Here is a 17,107-nt window from a genome sequence, read left to right on the forward strand (position 1 = left end):
AATTCTATATCTGTATTTAAATAGATATAACTGACGATATCAGTATACAATCAAAGTTCGTTCATGGGTTTAGTCGTATAAAAGAAGAATTCTATATCTGTACTTAAATAGATATAACTGACTATATCAGTATACAATCAAAGTTCGTTCATGGCTTTAGTCGTACTTAGAAAAAAAAAAAAATTTGGGAAAAATAGACATTTCTGATTCAGAAATGTTACTTGAAATCTTACCATGCTGATGCAATAAGCACTTCAGTGAGTTTTTTGTTTTACTACATTTTTTATATAACCCAAGACTATTCATTTAAGGGTAAAAATGTTATCTGTGTGTCTATTTATCTATCTCTATATATCTCTATAAATCTCTATAATGTGTTGATTTCTGAGGCACTATATATCACTCACTTATCTTTCAGATGTTCTGGCTATCGTGGATATTTATTAGTGTCGTCCTCGTGTTCTTGAATTCCGTGGAGGGAAATGTGCAGGTAAAGAAACAGTTTCTTATTCTTTAAGACAGGACTGATGCTACATTATCATAAAATTGCGCTCATATACTGCCTTTTCTTCGTTGGGCTAGATTCTGTTGTAAGCCTAGACGATTTTGAATGTTTTGCTGTGGCGGAGTTATAAAGATTAATTGCGCGTATGTCAATTTTAAGAAACTGTCTAGTGACGTTGCCGGGCCCCGTTAACTCTCGTCATTTCTCAAATACTGATACTCAAATAGAAGCGAATGAAATTTTGCTAAGATTATAATATATAGATTTGCCCAGGGTTAAAATCGAAGCTCTCATTAATAAATTTATAATTTAAATCAAACAATAAACTTGTGTTCCACAAATCAGTTAACTTTCGAGCACGTTCACGTGACTTTTGAGTGAAAGGCTAAGAGATTTTAGAGAAAAATAATTTGCAAACAGTCCAAGCCAGTGAACCAAATCTTACATCGAGTTGACAGCCTCATATGTACACCCAAAAAAATAGCAATCATCTTCGATCACATTTAAGAGGCATAATGGCTCTTGATCACAGTAGATTAGGCTTGGAAAGCAAATTCTTGGAAAACAAATAAGGCCGAATTTTTTGCGTTCGGCAAGTTTACTTTACAAATTAAATCTTGCCAACAAATCTAGGGGGTGGGGGGTGTAAACCAACCTTTCAATGTAGTAATTTACAATTTGGCAATACAAATTGCACTCATTCAATATTCAGGACGATCGAAGCAAGCGTAGGCTTTTAGCGAAACCGTGAAAAAAATTCTAAAATCACCTATGCGGCCAGCCGGTTCTCACTTTTGCAGTGCGAACTGTGGTCGACCGTTTGAATGAACATTAATAGAGTTACGCCTCAACATAATAAAGAATTTATTAAGTTTTTTTTTTTTTTCAATGGTTTTGTCGATGTGTAATCTTCAAAAGCATTTGATACGCGCGGCATTTTGAGTACTCCTGCAAGCGATGTTCATGAACGACTGAAAACAAACGGCACAGCGATTAAAATTACAAGAGAGACTACTAACAATCAATAAAAGAAATATGATTCGGTGAAACATATACAGAGAAAACAATTTTCATTTACGAAGACCAGTGTCAAAGTGTCTCTAAAAATCCTGAGTCTTCAAGCTTAAAGCTTAAGTTTGTGTTTTAAGCTCCCTTCCCGGTGTTCGCCAGTTTTTCAAAGATGAACTCGAGGCAAGAAAATCGCTCAAAGCTTTATTCTTTTTCAGCTAGAATTATAACTAAAAAATATTTGGAACGTTTTCTTTCTATTTGCGGTAAGAAAATGTCTAAAGGCTTGTTCAAGTTCTGTAAGCTTGTTTCAAACCTGATACTCGGTCATATCATTGTCTTAAATCTTACAAACGTGCATAAACTAAATAGTCGCATTAACTTCGCTCGACTTCATTAAAACATCAAACACAATAGTTACTCAGGCTTTCCATTCGCAATGCAGCTCCTGAAAGCTATCAAGTAAGGCCAGTATCGCTTCAGACTCAACCCTCTTACGCATCAAGCAAGGTGAAAAACCATAACTATGCCATCTGAAATTGGATTTCCGACTTTGACAAGCGAAGGATTTCTCAACCAAAACCCCCCAAAAAAACTAGCCATGAATAACAGAAGACTCCTGATAGCAGCTGAATGAATTTCATTTTGTACATCCAGTAGAAAAAGACAGTTAAAAACATCACAAGTTGACATAAAACTCTGTCAGCTTCAGCTGTGAAAGTAAACAAGCTACATTCTGAGCCCGCGATGCCGTCAGTTGATACTGGTCAGCGGATATCCTGTTTTGACAGCTGTAAATTGATCACAACATTGATGTACAACATGTGTGCATTAACAGTTTCCCTGTGCTCCTAAACTAGCTAGAAAGTATGAGATTGAACATTGGTTTGCCTGCAGTTCGGACGGACGGGCGTGTACGGTCACGTGATTACCAAATTTTCTGGAATGGGTAGATTTACTTCGCTATGGGGCTCCGCTCGCGCGCGGTTCGCGCGCTTGGAGCTCCGCTATTAAATTAGCGTTCTGAAATTGAGAGCTACTACTAAGAGCTACACTACACAAATTAACGCAACAAAATGGTGTATAATTTCTTAATCCCGTACTGAGTTCTTATCTTATGAAAAGCTCACTGATTCAGAATAAAAACGAACTGAACAAACAAACGGTTACCTAAACTAACAGTAACAGTTGGCTAGGACATGCGGCCGAAGATGTGATTGATGAAAACCGCTTTTGGAATGTGTAAGCCCTTTTAGTTCCAGGGTCAATAAAAGGATATCACTGCCGATCGTGAAAACTGGATTCAACAACAAAGTAAACAAGACTAACAATTAATTCAATGATTTTATTCACATTTGCTTAGACACGAGTAGCCTGTGAATGGTAAGGAGCGAGGCTGTATTCGCTGGCGAAGATACATTGAAACAGTAATTCGAGACACAAGTAATGAATGTTTACAGTGTATGACTGCACGAAATCTTATTTAAATTCAATCGAATATTCAATTCGTTTCCAATGGCCAAAGGCCGTTGATATGCAGCAGAAAATAATGAAACAGCTTAAATTGCCACTGGAGTTTAAAGCTTATTGAAGCTTTCACTCGAATGACAAGTGGCGTAACGTAACATGCTTAGAAACATGTGAAAACCATGCACTGTTGTAAAACCTGAATAAACTGACATTGATTTCTAGACTTTACTAACACTCATATCTTACCGAAAACTTGTCCCGCACTACGCTGAGATCAGGCTCTACTTTCATTACCCCGGGTAAATAGATTCCAAAATCTTACATTTAGGACAGTGCTTGTGTAATACTGATTGTTGCGTCACTTGCACGTGTATTCACGTGATTACCATGACATCACTCGGACCTCAAACTCAACACCAGGGCCTTCGAGGCCACATATCATGAATATTAGTCGGAAGAACACGGGAACGTCAGGAGTGTGCATAGATCGAGAAAAATCTCACTATACAGTTAATAAAGTGCCGCTGACAAAGTCAAGATTAGGCTGCGGGCTCTTCTTGTCGTCCGCAACAAAGCAGCGAAAAGTCACAAAAAACTCGCAGCTAAAGCGTCAGTCACTCAAGTCAATCATTCTGTTCATACACTGAGCACCTTTCTAAGGATTCGTGCAGATCCCAGCATGCAGATCTTTTGAATCTCTGTCATACTAGCTCTCTCTGATACTTTCTTGATGTTTTCTACCATACCCTTCTTCACTGTACCAAGCGCACCAACAACCACGGGGATCACTACGGTTTTCATATGCCACATTCTCTGTATTTCTAGTTCTAGGTCTTTGTACTTGCATTTTTTTTCAGTTTCCTTCAGTGCGATGTTTCTATCTGATGGAACAGTCATATCAATAAGTTTGCAGGTGGAATTCACTGAATCTTTAACGATGATATCTGGTCTGTTCGCTGTTATAGTTCTATCAGTATTGACTGGCATGTCCCACATGATGGTGATGTTGTTATCTTTATTGTGTATCACGGTCTCTGGTTCGTGTTCGATTTTAGGAAATTTCCTCTGACCACACTAAGCTTACCTGTGAAAAATGTATATGAAATGTCTATTTTAGATCCCTTTCCCGTTATAGGACGAAGTTTATGGTTTGTTTTAGTACATTTCTGAACTTAAACTAACTTGATATGTATTTGGTATGTTTTTTTCTGTCCTACAGGGTACCAAATCCCAACTGCAAGCGGATGTTCATGAGATAAAGAATGAAGAATTGAGCAAATTTGAGCTTCCAAACAAACCCAAAAATCCTGTCCAAGAAGTTGAGAGCTTCAAAAAGATGACCCCAGCGGAGAGAAGACAGTTAGAGCTAAATTTTTATGAGACGTTCGTTGGGATATGTAACGAGGAGAAAATCGCAGTCTGCGAACACAAGGATGTTAAATTTCTAGCCGGTCTGCTGGCCAAGGGAGACTCGGACTGCATCATGACCTGCTCCAAGTACCAGATGCTGCAAAATTTAGACAATTTGCCGAATGGAGTAAAAACTGTAAAGTTCATCCAAGCTATCGGTGTTTTCTTGAGAGATCTCGACATTAGCAAGAAGAGAGATAAAAATAAATTGACCGAAATGAATCGCAAAGGATGCGCGGCCGTGGGAGGCAGTGAATGTGCAGAAAAACGTCTCATTGGCTTTTTCACTGCAATTGTGCTTTTTACTGTTGCAAAGGTGGGGTTGTTAGCAGCTCAAAGCCATATCGCCGCAACAAGTGATTCTGAGTTTACCCAGTAAGTGGTGGGATTATCTGCAATTTTCTCTCATTTATGCTTTCAATGTTTTTCATTGCCTTTAATCTCCATCTCCCTTTTTTCCCGGTATGCTTAATCAATAAAATCGATGAAATTGATATCAATCAATGTCAACTGATGTCAACTGATCGATTGATATTGGAAATGGGAGATCGAGCGATGACTTTTATTACTGTAATAATTCGAGCGACCATCGATTTTCAATAAAATCGATTAATTGATGCCAACTTTATGGATTCAGCCATCGATTGTGGATGGACTGAACAGTTGTATCGTAAACTCAGCTAGCCGATTCAGTGTACGTTCTGGGCGGACCCTAGCTGGAATCAGAGCCCAAGACTTCAAAGCATTGCAGAAAATGAAGACCTCTGGTACTCTTTTCACGCACGGATCTAGGATAAATACTGACCGATTTCCTAGCTAAACGAGCGCCGAAGGTGCAAGCTTCTAGGGGGGTCAGGGAGCATACTCCCCCTTGGATTTCTTTATTTTAACTCCCCTTTCCTGGGTTTCTGCGTCATTCAGATAGGATATTGGCCAGTTCCTCGGATGAAGCCCTTTAAATTGGCGGATAATTTCTTCGCTCGATTTCAACATGGAAAGTGTTTTTTATTGTTATTATTAAAAAGTATCAAACGGTGGAAACTAGTGTGGATCCGCGCTTTTACAACGACATCGGATATCACAAGGGCAATTTCCCACTGTCGATGCGGCGTGTTTTAACCAGACATTTTGTTCGTGATTTTGTAACACGAGGTCCAATAAAGCACGCAAAAATTGATAATATGTGTAATTCTGCTGCGAAACATTTTTTGCGATTATTCATTATCGATTGATCATATCAATCATATCAATCGATTTGGATTAACTAATTTTATAGATTGATAAAGATTCATTAAATGGATTTCTTATTATCAAGTGTCATTGATTTAACACGCCGTGCTTCTTGTATCTTTCATACGTGAATTAGAGTTGTCCCTTGCCATGAAATTAACCTATCTTCGTACCCTATCTATCAACAGATCTGTCTCATCAGGGGCCTCAGTAGTTCGAGCGGTCGGTAGAAGCGGAGGATGTTTTTCAGCAGAATCACTCGTGAATCTCAAGATGAAAACGGGTAGTGTTGTGTCCAAGCCACTACACTCTATCAGCCTTGGCGACATGGTTGAGTCGGTAGACGAGCAAACCGGACAGCGGGTTTACAGCAAAGTCTACTACATTGAGCATGAGCAGCAAGACGCTCGCGCCCAACTTCTTCGCATCGTGTATAGAGATCATTCCAACGCGACCCAGTCTATTGGCATCAGTGCACGTCATCTCATTTACGCAACAAAAAACGGCCAGTCAACCAAAAATGCGCCTCTTAAAGTTCCAATCATGGCTATGGATGTGAAAGAAGATGATACCATTTGGATTATGAATAATGGAAAGCTGGTTCCCACTAAGGTTACAGGTGGGTGAAGCAAACCCAAGAATTGAGAAGTTGATATTTGACTGTGATCAGTGTCCTGTGAGTTTAACCAGATTCTAGCAAGGGTAACTCACGTTCTCATAGTCTTTTAACGGTGAAGCTTTTTTTCTTGAATTTTCCTTTAGATGTGATGACTTACTTTGGCGCTGTGCGTCATCCACTGACAGAAAACCATCACGTAATTGTCGACGGAGTTCACGCCTCAGTTCACATCTTGAACGAACAGCTGTATCGTAAACTTAGCTACCCGCTTCAGTTGACATATTGGGCGAACTCTGAATGGAACCGCAGCTGGCTCGTCAAAAAACTGGTTCGCCTGGTACAGAACGGGAAGGAGCCTTTCTTCACAAGCTCCCCAACTGAGCTACTAGAGTACTGGACTGGGTCGGCTTTGCCTGGTATATTATCTTCTCCAATAAGTCACTGAGGGCCGCGCGAGTTCACAGCTGAGGAAGTCATTATGTTTCCAAACGCGATGTCACTATAAACGTTAATAAATGTAACTTCAGTGGCAACTGTCTGAGTTAGTTGTTTGCGTCCCTGATTCAAACACACACACGCACATGATATATATCTAGCGGAATTTCTTTAAAAAAGGTACCTCAAAAGCCCAGAATATTCGCACAGGAACCTGGTGCCTGCGGTTTCGGGTGCCTGCGGTGAGAATTTGAATAGGGGGCTTGCTGTCCTGATATGTCTCATCGTCAAGCTCAGTCCCTATGCTAATTTGCCATGGGTACGAAAGGGGTCTCCATGCCAATTTCTAGGAGGGGGCGTGCTGCAAAAGCGCCATATGGTCCGTTAGTCTCTCTGGAGAGTCAATTTATTGATCATTTCTCAACTTAAGGTTTGTCATGCCACCCTCTAAATTTTTTTTGGCCGATTGCCTAATAAAGGATTCCCCTCACTCACGTGCTCTGCTTTGCTCAGAGCTTGCTTAAGTCTAACGCTGCCTCTGTCATGTACAGCCTTAAAGCAGCCAGAGTGTATGGTCAAATTGAGAGTGTCTTTTTGATGGACTTGAATGTTTCTTTGCTAGTCAAGTACCAAGGAGAGAGTCTCCTTGGAAGGCTTATGGGTAAAAGCTGAGTTGCTTTACAAGATTTTTCCTTTATTTAAGTCAAGTTAAGCTGTGTGCCCTAGAGTTGCCAGCTGGTGCGGCATTCATAAATGGGGATAGATGTCATTGAATGATGACCGGTGGGCAGGAATGAGGCGAGATTGGGTCCGGAGGAGGCCAATTTGGATTGAGGTGGCCTCCTTGTTGGAATAGACAGGATTTCTGGTCAATAATTGAATCCTTAAAAATTCCCAGCATTGAAGCACACCGGTCTGAATCGTTGCTTGCGACTTCGAAATGGCACAGTTAAGAAGATTGTCAGAATTATTTGGAAACAATTATTGGCCAGAAATCCTGTCTTTTCTTAGAAGGAGGTCACCTCAAGTCAAACTTGCCTTCTCCAAGAAACATCGGCAATGTGTCACTTGAAGGTAACTTTAGCAACAAAACAAGGTTTAACCATTTCAAGGTTTGAATTAGATTATTGACATTAAAAATTAAGCAAGTAACCAAATTTTCAATACTTTGAAAGCCCATGTTCATTCAGTATATTTGATGTGATTATTTTTTCACTTAATGGGATATTTAGGGCTCCACTTCCAGTGAGCAATATTTTAAAATAATCGCCTCCTATTGGTGTGAAAAAAAAGAAAAAGAAAATCTTCCCAGCTATTATTCGAGGAAATATGGTATCTACTGTGCACTAAAAGCACAGGCCAAAAACAATATGGAAGGGAAAAAAACAATCTGGAGATAAAATTCTTACCATGTTACTCTAAGAAGTACCAGTGTCAACCGATCGAAACCATTCATATTCAGACGTACGTACTTGCAGTAATAGTACCAGTAAGGTAATAACATATGCTCTTTACATCTTGCTCAAGAAAACTAACAAAGTAGTGCTAATTAGTAGAAAAGGCCATTTCCTTAGCTTTGCGTGTAAAATTACCTCCATTCAGTCTGAGGAAGTGTTCCTCAACCCAGGCTCATAATTTATGCATGACCTAAAATTAGTCTCAAAGTGATAACTGTGGTTCGAGTACTTATCTCTTAGCACAACACACATTCTTGTCACGGTAATATTACCGAAAAAAGTATATTACAGAAAATATAACATGGAGCTCCCGGCGCGCCAGAAATCACTTTTCCTCATGAGCAGCTCTTGTCAAGTGCGTGCAACTGATGAATTACAAAATCCATCCAGTTACTCCACTCAAAAAAGGACAGTAGACAAACAAAAAAAGGGTTCCTTAGATTTCTTGTTTACAACAAGGCCTCGGTTCGTTGACTTTGTCAAAAGCTTAGTGAGGTTCTCAACTTGTTAAGAACTCTGCCCAAAAATAAAGCTTGTGGTCAAGATTGCGTTTCTACAATGCTGTTAAAAGAGGTAGACGCATTAATAGCTCCATCCCTTACCAATCTTTTTAACCTTTCTATCAGAACTGGATTTTTCCTAAGGGACCGGAAGTTGGCAAGAGTGACACCAATATACAAAGATGACAAGAAGTGCATTCCTGGTAATTACAGACCAGTTTTTGTATTACCAGCATAACCGACTTTACGGTTATCTGACAGAGCATGGTTTACTTTCCGCTGACTGTCAATCTCTTGACAGGCTTCAGACCCCTACATTCCACTCTGACCGCTTTGTTAGATGCGACTTATGATTGGTTTCTAAATATGGATAAAGGTCTATAAAATGTTGTCATATTCTTAAATCTTTAAAAGGCTTTCCACACTATGAATCGCAAAATTTTGTTGAACAAACTAAAACTATATGTTGTATTCCAAGCAAGCCTGAATTGGTTTGCTTTATACCTTACAAACAGAACAGAGAAAACTTTTATCGACGGTGTGCTGTCAGATAGCTGCATAATAAAATGTGGAATTGCCCAGGGTTCTATTCTTGGTCAGCTACAATTATTGTTTGTATAAATGATCTTCCATCTTGTAACCTCTACTCTAAAGTGCGGATGTATGCAGATGATAGTAGCTTCAATGTTGCACATTCTGATGAGTACACACTAGAAAACAAATGAATCATGATCTACATGAATTGCATACATGGCTATTAGCGAATAAACTTAGCCTAATAATAATAACATACATATAATAAAACTTTTTTATTGAGGGTAGCACTTAACATCTTCCGATAATCTACACATGGCCCTCAGAAAAAATAAACAAATAATAAAATAAAATAAAAATAGAATAATCAATCAAAAAGCTATGATTAACTAGGAGACTAACTAGTAAGGAGTTGCTAAGGATTGTTCATTACAATTTGCAAACTTCAATTCGCTTAGGTTTGTTTTCGAAAGACGTCAAGGTATGTAGAGCAGTCTTTTAACTCCTCTGTCTCCTCTGTCTGTTCCACAAGCTTGCAGTACTGAACATTAATGACCACTGTCCGAGTGATTGTTTAATTCTGGGCAACTTCAAATTTCTTTTGCTGTTTCTTGTTTCCCTGACATGGACTGCGCTGAATCTTAAAAACTTCTCTGCAATGTAGCTGGGCAGCAGACGATTTAATGCCTTAAAAACGATTTTTGCCTTTAGTTTGCCACTCGCTCTTGAAATGGGAGAATGTTAAGTTCGCTGAGAAGAACCGTAGAAGGAGCGTCCCAGGGAGCACCCATCATTATTCTGGCGGCGTTCTTCTGAAGGGGGAGCATGGCATTGGAATGACTAATAAAGCTGTCACCCCATACCCAGGAACAGTAATCCATCACAGGCTACACAAGAGCATTGTAGAACATTTATTTACCCTTGCATGGGATGTAAGAAATCGTTTTGAACGCTTGAGAAGACCACGTCTCTTGCAAATTTTCTTTCTGGTCTTTTCTACGTGTTTGTTCCAGGTGAGGGTGCTGTCAAGATAGATTCCAAGTAGTATGGTGCTGCTGCTATTCTCTATAACTTGATACTGGATACTATACTTGATACTTAGCTCCGTTCTTGGCAAGTGATGGATGTTTAGGCTTGCTGCATATCAGTATACTCTTAGCCTTCTCAGTGTTCAGTGCCATTCGCTTATTTGCTGCCCATTTGTTGATGTTTGGAAGGTCCTCCTGCAAAGCCGATCCCACTTCCATGACATTATGGCCTGCTACAACTTGTGTGGTATCGTCGGCATAGGTGTACATGCTCTTGTTTATTACACTTAGAGGTAGACCATTAATAAAAATGATAAACAAGAGCGGACCCAGAAGGGAACCTTGTGGAACCCCTGATGTTTATGCTAAGGGAGCTGGATATCACACCATTGATGGAAACTTTCTGTAGTCGCCCTTCAAGATAGGACTTGAACCACTCTATCGACTCCTCTGATAGTTGGTAGACCACAAGCTTCCTGAGCAGGATCCCATGGTCAACGAGGTCAAAAGCTTTACGAAAATCGATTAATGATAGTCCTATCAAAAGACCATTGTCCATGTTCATTAACAGCCTATCCACAAGCTCAATCATAGCAGTTTCGCAAGAGTAAAACAGTCTGAAACCTTGCTGGTATTTGAATAGCAGGCCAAGCTGGTTTAGATACTCGTGCAATGCGAGATGAAAATGTCGCTCGAATATCTTAGACATCACAGGCAGAATGGTAATGGGTAAACATGACAAATGTGATAAAGACAAAATATATGATCCTGGCTAGTCAATAACACCTTGAGTACCAGTTAATATTCATGTCGATTAGGGATGAGACGTATAAATATCTTGGTGTTGAGATAGATGAATCATTAACGAGGACAGATCATGTAGACAGAATTGCTAAGAACGTTTCCCCGAGGGATTGGAGTTCTGAGACATGTAGGGCATCCAATACCTTATTATACATTAATTATGATGTACAACTCCATTGCACTACCGTATTTCAATTATTGTAGTATAGTGTGGGGAGCTGTGGGAAGGGGATGTGTAACAGACTTCAGACCCTCCAAAACAGAGCTGCCAGGGTGGTAACCTCCTCTAGTAATGATAGATGATCAATTGAGGTACTGGATGAACTCGGGTGGGATAATCTTCATGGGGCACGAAGGACAAGGAAATTAGCCACAATAATGTATAAATTAAAAATAACATTGCACCAGATCATCTGGCTCAAGTTTTCAATAGGACAAACATTATGTAGTCCTGTAATCTAAGAAACTCAAAACATAATTTAATTGTCTTAAGACCCTACAACGAGGCTGGAAAAACAGCTTCCAATATGGAAGGGCGGTTCTCCGGAATAGTCTATCATGCAAACACTGTTAAAGGACAGACAAGCTTGAAATCATTCATCTCACATTTGTAATTTAGTACCATATAAATAACTAGATTTATCTAATGCTGTTTTATTGCATGGTTATTGCACGGCTCTCTGGAAGAGCATTTTTATAATGGGATTCAGTGTTTAAGTAAAGATTGATTGATTTTCAAAATGATCGATTGGTTGGTTTTCCGGGGTTGATGCTGGAAAACCTACCAAGAATTATTGATGTGTTGTAGTAGTTCGGAACGCTTTTGCCTTCAGTATAAAGGCTTTGATCTTTTCAACAACATGAGGTATATTTTTGGGTGATGGCTTTGTTGAAAGCCTGTGACGTCACCAACAATGGTCGCCATCTTTGATTTTACCAAGAAGTAGAAATCAGGTTTGAAAAAATAGCAATTTTTTTGTGCTTCACATGAAAAAATAACACAAATAAGCACTTTACAGTTAATGTTCAAGTAGTACGATCAACTTTGCAGATTTCAATATGTCCACTTGGTATATTTCTGGTGATCAGGTGTTGTCCTGATTCAGGTCAACTTCAGATAATAGTTCTGCGGCATACTTGATTGCTGTCCCTTCCAGTTAATGCTTTTTGCTTTTGAGTTGTTTAACTGTTTAGCGAAGGAGGCCCTCCAAAAGCCCCGCCCCAATGTGAATAGGGTTAGTTGATGCCAAGTAGTGCAAAAAGTTACAATTTGTCACCGGTAAACAAGACCCGTAAATAAGACGAGGAGCAATCCTCACCTCTTCAACAGGGGAGTCTTGCTCCACTCCTCCTCCCAGATACTATCAATACTCTATGGTTAGAACGTTTCAGCTACATATCAAGGCGACGGCGAAGGTGAAAAGCAAAGCATCATTAGTAACCATCTTCAAACTTCTGGATTTTGAAACTGGTTCAGGAAACCCATTGTCTGCTATTAGCTGCTTGAAGAACTTGGCAGACTTCTTGGGAACACGGGTGAGGTTAGGGTTGTTTTCAAAGTCGACAAAATGTATCCCGTACGGAGTGGAGTAGGCAGATCCCCACTCGAAGTTATCCATCAACGTCCACGCCATGTAACCTTTCACTTTAACTCCGTCATCGGTGATCGCTTTCAACATCTCATTAGTATATCTGCAATAAATAAAGAAATGTTCAATAAATAGATGAGAACACCCATGATCGTGATCAAGGAAAACTATTGACTTCAATGTGTTGAGGCTGTGATTTTCCCAAGTCCTCGTCTAATGGAAGTAGCCGCTGTTACCTAAACTATGGGGGGCTAGGAGGAGCTGTTGCAGCTGTCAAGAAGCCTGTGCTTTTGAGTTAGTAACAAACTCCGTGATAAATGTCGTGATTCAACCTAATTGCTGCCGCGCGAACGAGCCTGAAGCGAGCAAGCAAGGCAGCAGATCTAATCTGTACAGCGACAAAAATTTGCGATTCCTACCGACAAAACATCTGTATTTTTAACCACAGTGTACCTGATTTTTACCATAATTTCTTGCACACGCATTGCTTTCATATACCAACCTACGCTGGCTTTTGTTGCATGTAGTTAGTTGACGTTACTTGAAATCCTCTCTTGTAACGTGTCTGTGATGAATTTCTCTTTCATGACATATATATTAGCCAAGATATCTTCACACCGCCGGTGATGTTACTTTATATGTCTGGAGCTTTCGTAGTCTCGAAAACTCTCTAAGAATGTGTGTTTGTTTCGAAATTCTTTTAAAATCCTTTTTTTGTTTTTGTTTTTTGTTTTTTATTATTATCTTCAACGCCTGCGGTTTTATTAAACTATCATTCCATAATAATTCTGAAGGATAGTAAAACATCCGACCACTTGGCGAACAAATTGCGTCACCAAAGTTACACATTAAGTATTCTAATTGCGCGCGCTAACCGAACGCGAGAAACACTAGGGCAGCACTCGTTTACCTTTCAGGTACAGAAGTATTTGTATATTTGAACGTTAATTACCGTTTTCACTCGATTAAACACCGCCATCGAATAGAAGCCGCTCTCAAATAAACGCCGCACCCAATTAGCAGAATGCGGCGTTTATTCGAGGATGATAAGAAAAATGGTGCAACTTTGTAGTGTACACTATTACTCAGATAATTATTACGATTCTCTCTCAGCGAAAAGTGAGACATAAGAACTTAAAACATATTTATGTTTTACATAATACAGTCAACTCCCTTTATAACGGGCACTGTAGGGATCTGGACTTTCTTTAGCCGCAGCAGGGGGCGTTTATTTCAGTCAAACGTTTCTAATTTGTGTTTGCCGGGGATTTAGCTACTGTCCGTTTTATCGGGGTGTCCGCAAGGCGAGAGTTGACTGTATTTACAATTGAATTATCGTAATTGTTGTCAGTGATTTAAGAAATGTGATTTTGAAATGAACGGCGCCCTTGAATATTAATAAACGCCGCATCTGAAACAACAGGTATTCAACTAAAAGCCGTGGCGTATAATCGAATAAACAGGGTATTTACCTCTTATGGTAGTGCACTCTGAAAGCGTCATCCAACCTCTTTTCACCGGTTTTACTCGCTACTGTAGGAGGTGAAACTCCATTCTCCGTTACGATAACGGTTGGGTCGTTGTAATTGTCTTTTATGTATTTCAACAGCTTACGGAATCCAAATGGAGCCACGTGACCGTTGACCCAATCTGGCCACGCAGGGTCACCACTCTTTATGAAAGCCTCGTCGGCATTAAACGATTGTTCGTCTCCTGAGGGTCTGTCAGCCACTTTGTCGGTGGAGTAATGATTCAGTCCAAACAAATCGTAACTTCCTTTGATCATAATTTTCTCTTCCTGAGTGAAGCTAGGCAGTCGGCTTGCAATCCCAGCAGCCTCACTACGGTTACCCACAATGCTTTTAACAACATCAGGGTAATCACCATTCACAAATATAGGATGCGCAAAGATGCCAAGATGAAACTGCATGTACCTGTCTGCAGCGGCCATGTCCCGGATCGAGTCAGTTTTTGGGACAGCCCACCCTGAGCTTAAAGCAAGCATTATATTCCCACCCTGCTTTGCATAGAAATTCTCCTTGTAGGTCTGATACGCTTTGGCATGGCTAAGTATTTGGTTGTAAGCCGTGCGATATCGTAGAGTCGATAGCTTGGTTTTATTCGATATGTATCCAAACATGTAGAAGGGATGACGTAACATAACGATCGCCGGCTCGTTCAGAGTGATCCAGTACTTCACTTTACTCCCGAATTTGTCGAAACAGAATCGAGCGTAGTTATCGAAGTACTCGACCATACTTCGATTGGTCCAGCCACCAATCGATCGGAAAACGTCTGGTAGATCCCAATGATAAAGTGTGACGAGCGGTTCGATGTTATTCTTCTTGAGTTCGTCGATTAAATTGTTGTAGTAGTCGACGCCAAGCTGGTTCACGTGATCTGTTGTTCCGTGAGGGAGGACACGACTCCATGCGATAGAAAAACGATAAGCTTTAGCTCCGTAGTTCTTCAAAATGTTTACATCCTCTTTGTACTTGTGGTAACTATCGCACGCCACATCTCCCGTTTTGTTGCGGAATTGATTGGGTACGGTGTGGGTCAAAAAATCATAAATACTTGGTCCTTTTCCGTCTTCATTCCAAGCTCCCTCCACTTGATATGCCGATGTGGCAGCACCCCACAGGAAATCATTAGGAAATTTGCCGTATTTGAAGTCGTCGTATGTCGTCGCAAGAGACCCAGCAAAGGCGAAATACAGCAACAAAATAAAAGAGCAAATACACGCCATGATGCTGTATCGGATATGTAAGTGACTGATTGATTAAGTTTCCTGACCTTTTAAATGGCTTGATGCTGTACTGCTGGAGTGCAAAACGCGATAATGTCAAGTGTATTGTGTATTGTTGTGTCTGTTCGACTATTTCAGTAAAGTTTCTTTGATTTGATGAGTCCACCACTGTAAGCAAAAGGAAAAGTGTAATGAATTTCACGCTTCGAAAGCATTTAAAAATAACTGCTGACAGGTCCTGTTTGTTTAATTGAGGGTCGGCTAAAGTCGGATTATATAACATGATATACAGGAACGGATTGATGCTCTCTTGTTTCAACTAATGCAGTTGTTGATTAAAAACGGAATTATGAAATCAATAGAATTAGAAGCGAATGGGGAAAGCACCTATTAAACTGTAGCAGAAGAGATGGCAACCTTTGCGAAAAAATCACGTCAACAGAAGTCTTCCAGACGTTTGTATGTTGGGGAGAGAAGATTTGTCCTCAAAGAACAAGCATCTGTTAAAATGTCTGCTTCTGCGAATCTAAAATTTATCTTAGTTTTTAAAAAAAATAGAGTTACGTCATGCTATTCCTTTAAATTTTGTCCTGATCTGTTACAAATTAATTATCGACATTACTCTACTACACGGCACGTTTTAAACGTAGAAAGACAGCAAAAACAAGAAGGAAAGCAAAGATTGTCTGTTCATGGTGATGAATTATGTAGATCCATTGAGACAAAATAGATATGACGTACTTCACCGTGAAAACATGCCTAAATAACCGCGGATCCGTCTTGTGATTGAGGGTCATTAAAGGTCTATAAGAAAAATTGCAAGTATAAAAAACCCAAAGTGTGTGGTTTTGGTTTTTTCCTTGTTGTTTCTTTTCATCTAGAAGCAATATAGCACCTATTGTGTACTGCGCTTTATATTTTCGTAGATTATAGAAGGTATTGGAGAAGCATTTTTGTAAGTTTGCGTAAGCTTTTTGTTTTACTTGTCATGGGGGAGCATTGGGGTTGTCGGTTCGATTTCTCTTTTATTTTGGCACGCAAGTCGGTTTCGGTTTCCATCACGAATGTGATTATTCCCGTTTGGTATTGATTGCGGTTTTTTGTTTTTAAGCAAATTTGTGGCGAGCTTTAATTTAATAATTTGTTCTATCTATAGTCATTATTATAGACAGTTGGTAGGTGGTTAAAATTGGGAAGAGATGGAAAAAAGATGGGAATCTTTTCATCTGATCAAGCAGCAATACCTCGGTAAAACTCGATTTTACATGACCACGGTTATCAGTAACCCAAACTTGATTAGCTTGACTGTGGTGTTTTTGTATCTCAAATTATTTTATCTTTAGTTTTTGTAGTTTTTTTTATTGTGGTTTTTCAATTTTAACTTTTACCGTTAGCAGTTTTAAATTAACTTGTAAATAGCGCCTTTGGACCCCGGGAAAGCGCTCCTTATAAATGTCTGATTATTATTATTTTAATTATCATTATTAGATAAGCTGTATAGTATCATTACCTGGTATAACCCAAGTCCAACGGATTACCAGCTTAACTTCACGCCTAACAAGACATAGCAAAAAAAGCAAGGCAAAGTCAAAGCAGCACTTTTGTAGAGTTGAATTATACATAAATGCTTAAAATAACCGTTATTTCGCTAGTAGCAGTTACCATGGCAAAGTATCTTAGCGATTATTTGGACCTCCTTTTTATCTTGCAGCACAGATAACTACAAATCTAAGCCAGTGGGCCCATTTGTTTTTTTTGGACGACAACTT

At 39.6% G+C, this 17,107-nt stretch overlaps 2 protein-coding genes across 2 annotated transcripts; one reads left to right on the plus strand and one right to left on the minus strand.

Moving 5' to 3' along the window:
* Positions 1–411: 411 nt before the first annotated feature.
* LOC140950298 (uncharacterized) lies at positions 412–6,740 on the plus strand. The gene is made up of 4 exons (XM_073399526.1): positions 412–490; positions 4,203–4,768; positions 5,812–6,242; positions 6,386–6,740. The coding sequence occupies exons 1-4, from the start codon at positions 419–421 to the stop codon at positions 6,685–6,687; spliced, it is 1,371 nt and encodes a 456-aa protein (XP_073255627.1). The 5' UTR covers positions 412–418; the 3' UTR covers positions 6,688–6,740.
* Positions 6,741–11,071: 4,331 nt separating this feature from the next.
* On the minus strand, positions 11,072–15,382 carry LOC140950291 (cytosolic beta-glucosidase-like). Its single transcript, XM_073399518.1, has 2 exons — positions 14,062–15,382; positions 11,072–12,692 (listed from the first exon to the last, which is right to left on the minus strand). The coding sequence occupies exons 1-2, from the start codon at positions 15,336–15,338 to the stop codon at positions 12,389–12,391; spliced, it is 1,581 nt and encodes a 526-aa protein (XP_073255619.1). The 5' UTR covers positions 15,339–15,382; the 3' UTR covers positions 11,072–12,388.
* Between the last annotated feature and the right edge of the window lie 1,725 nt (positions 15,383–17,107).

This window comes from Porites lutea, chromosome 10 (assembly GCF_958299795.1).
Source record: "Porites lutea chromosome 10, jaPorLute2.1, whole genome shotgun sequence".
In the NCBI taxonomy this organism is placed as follows: Eukaryota; Metazoa; Cnidaria; class Anthozoa; order Scleractinia; family Poritidae; genus Porites; species Porites lutea.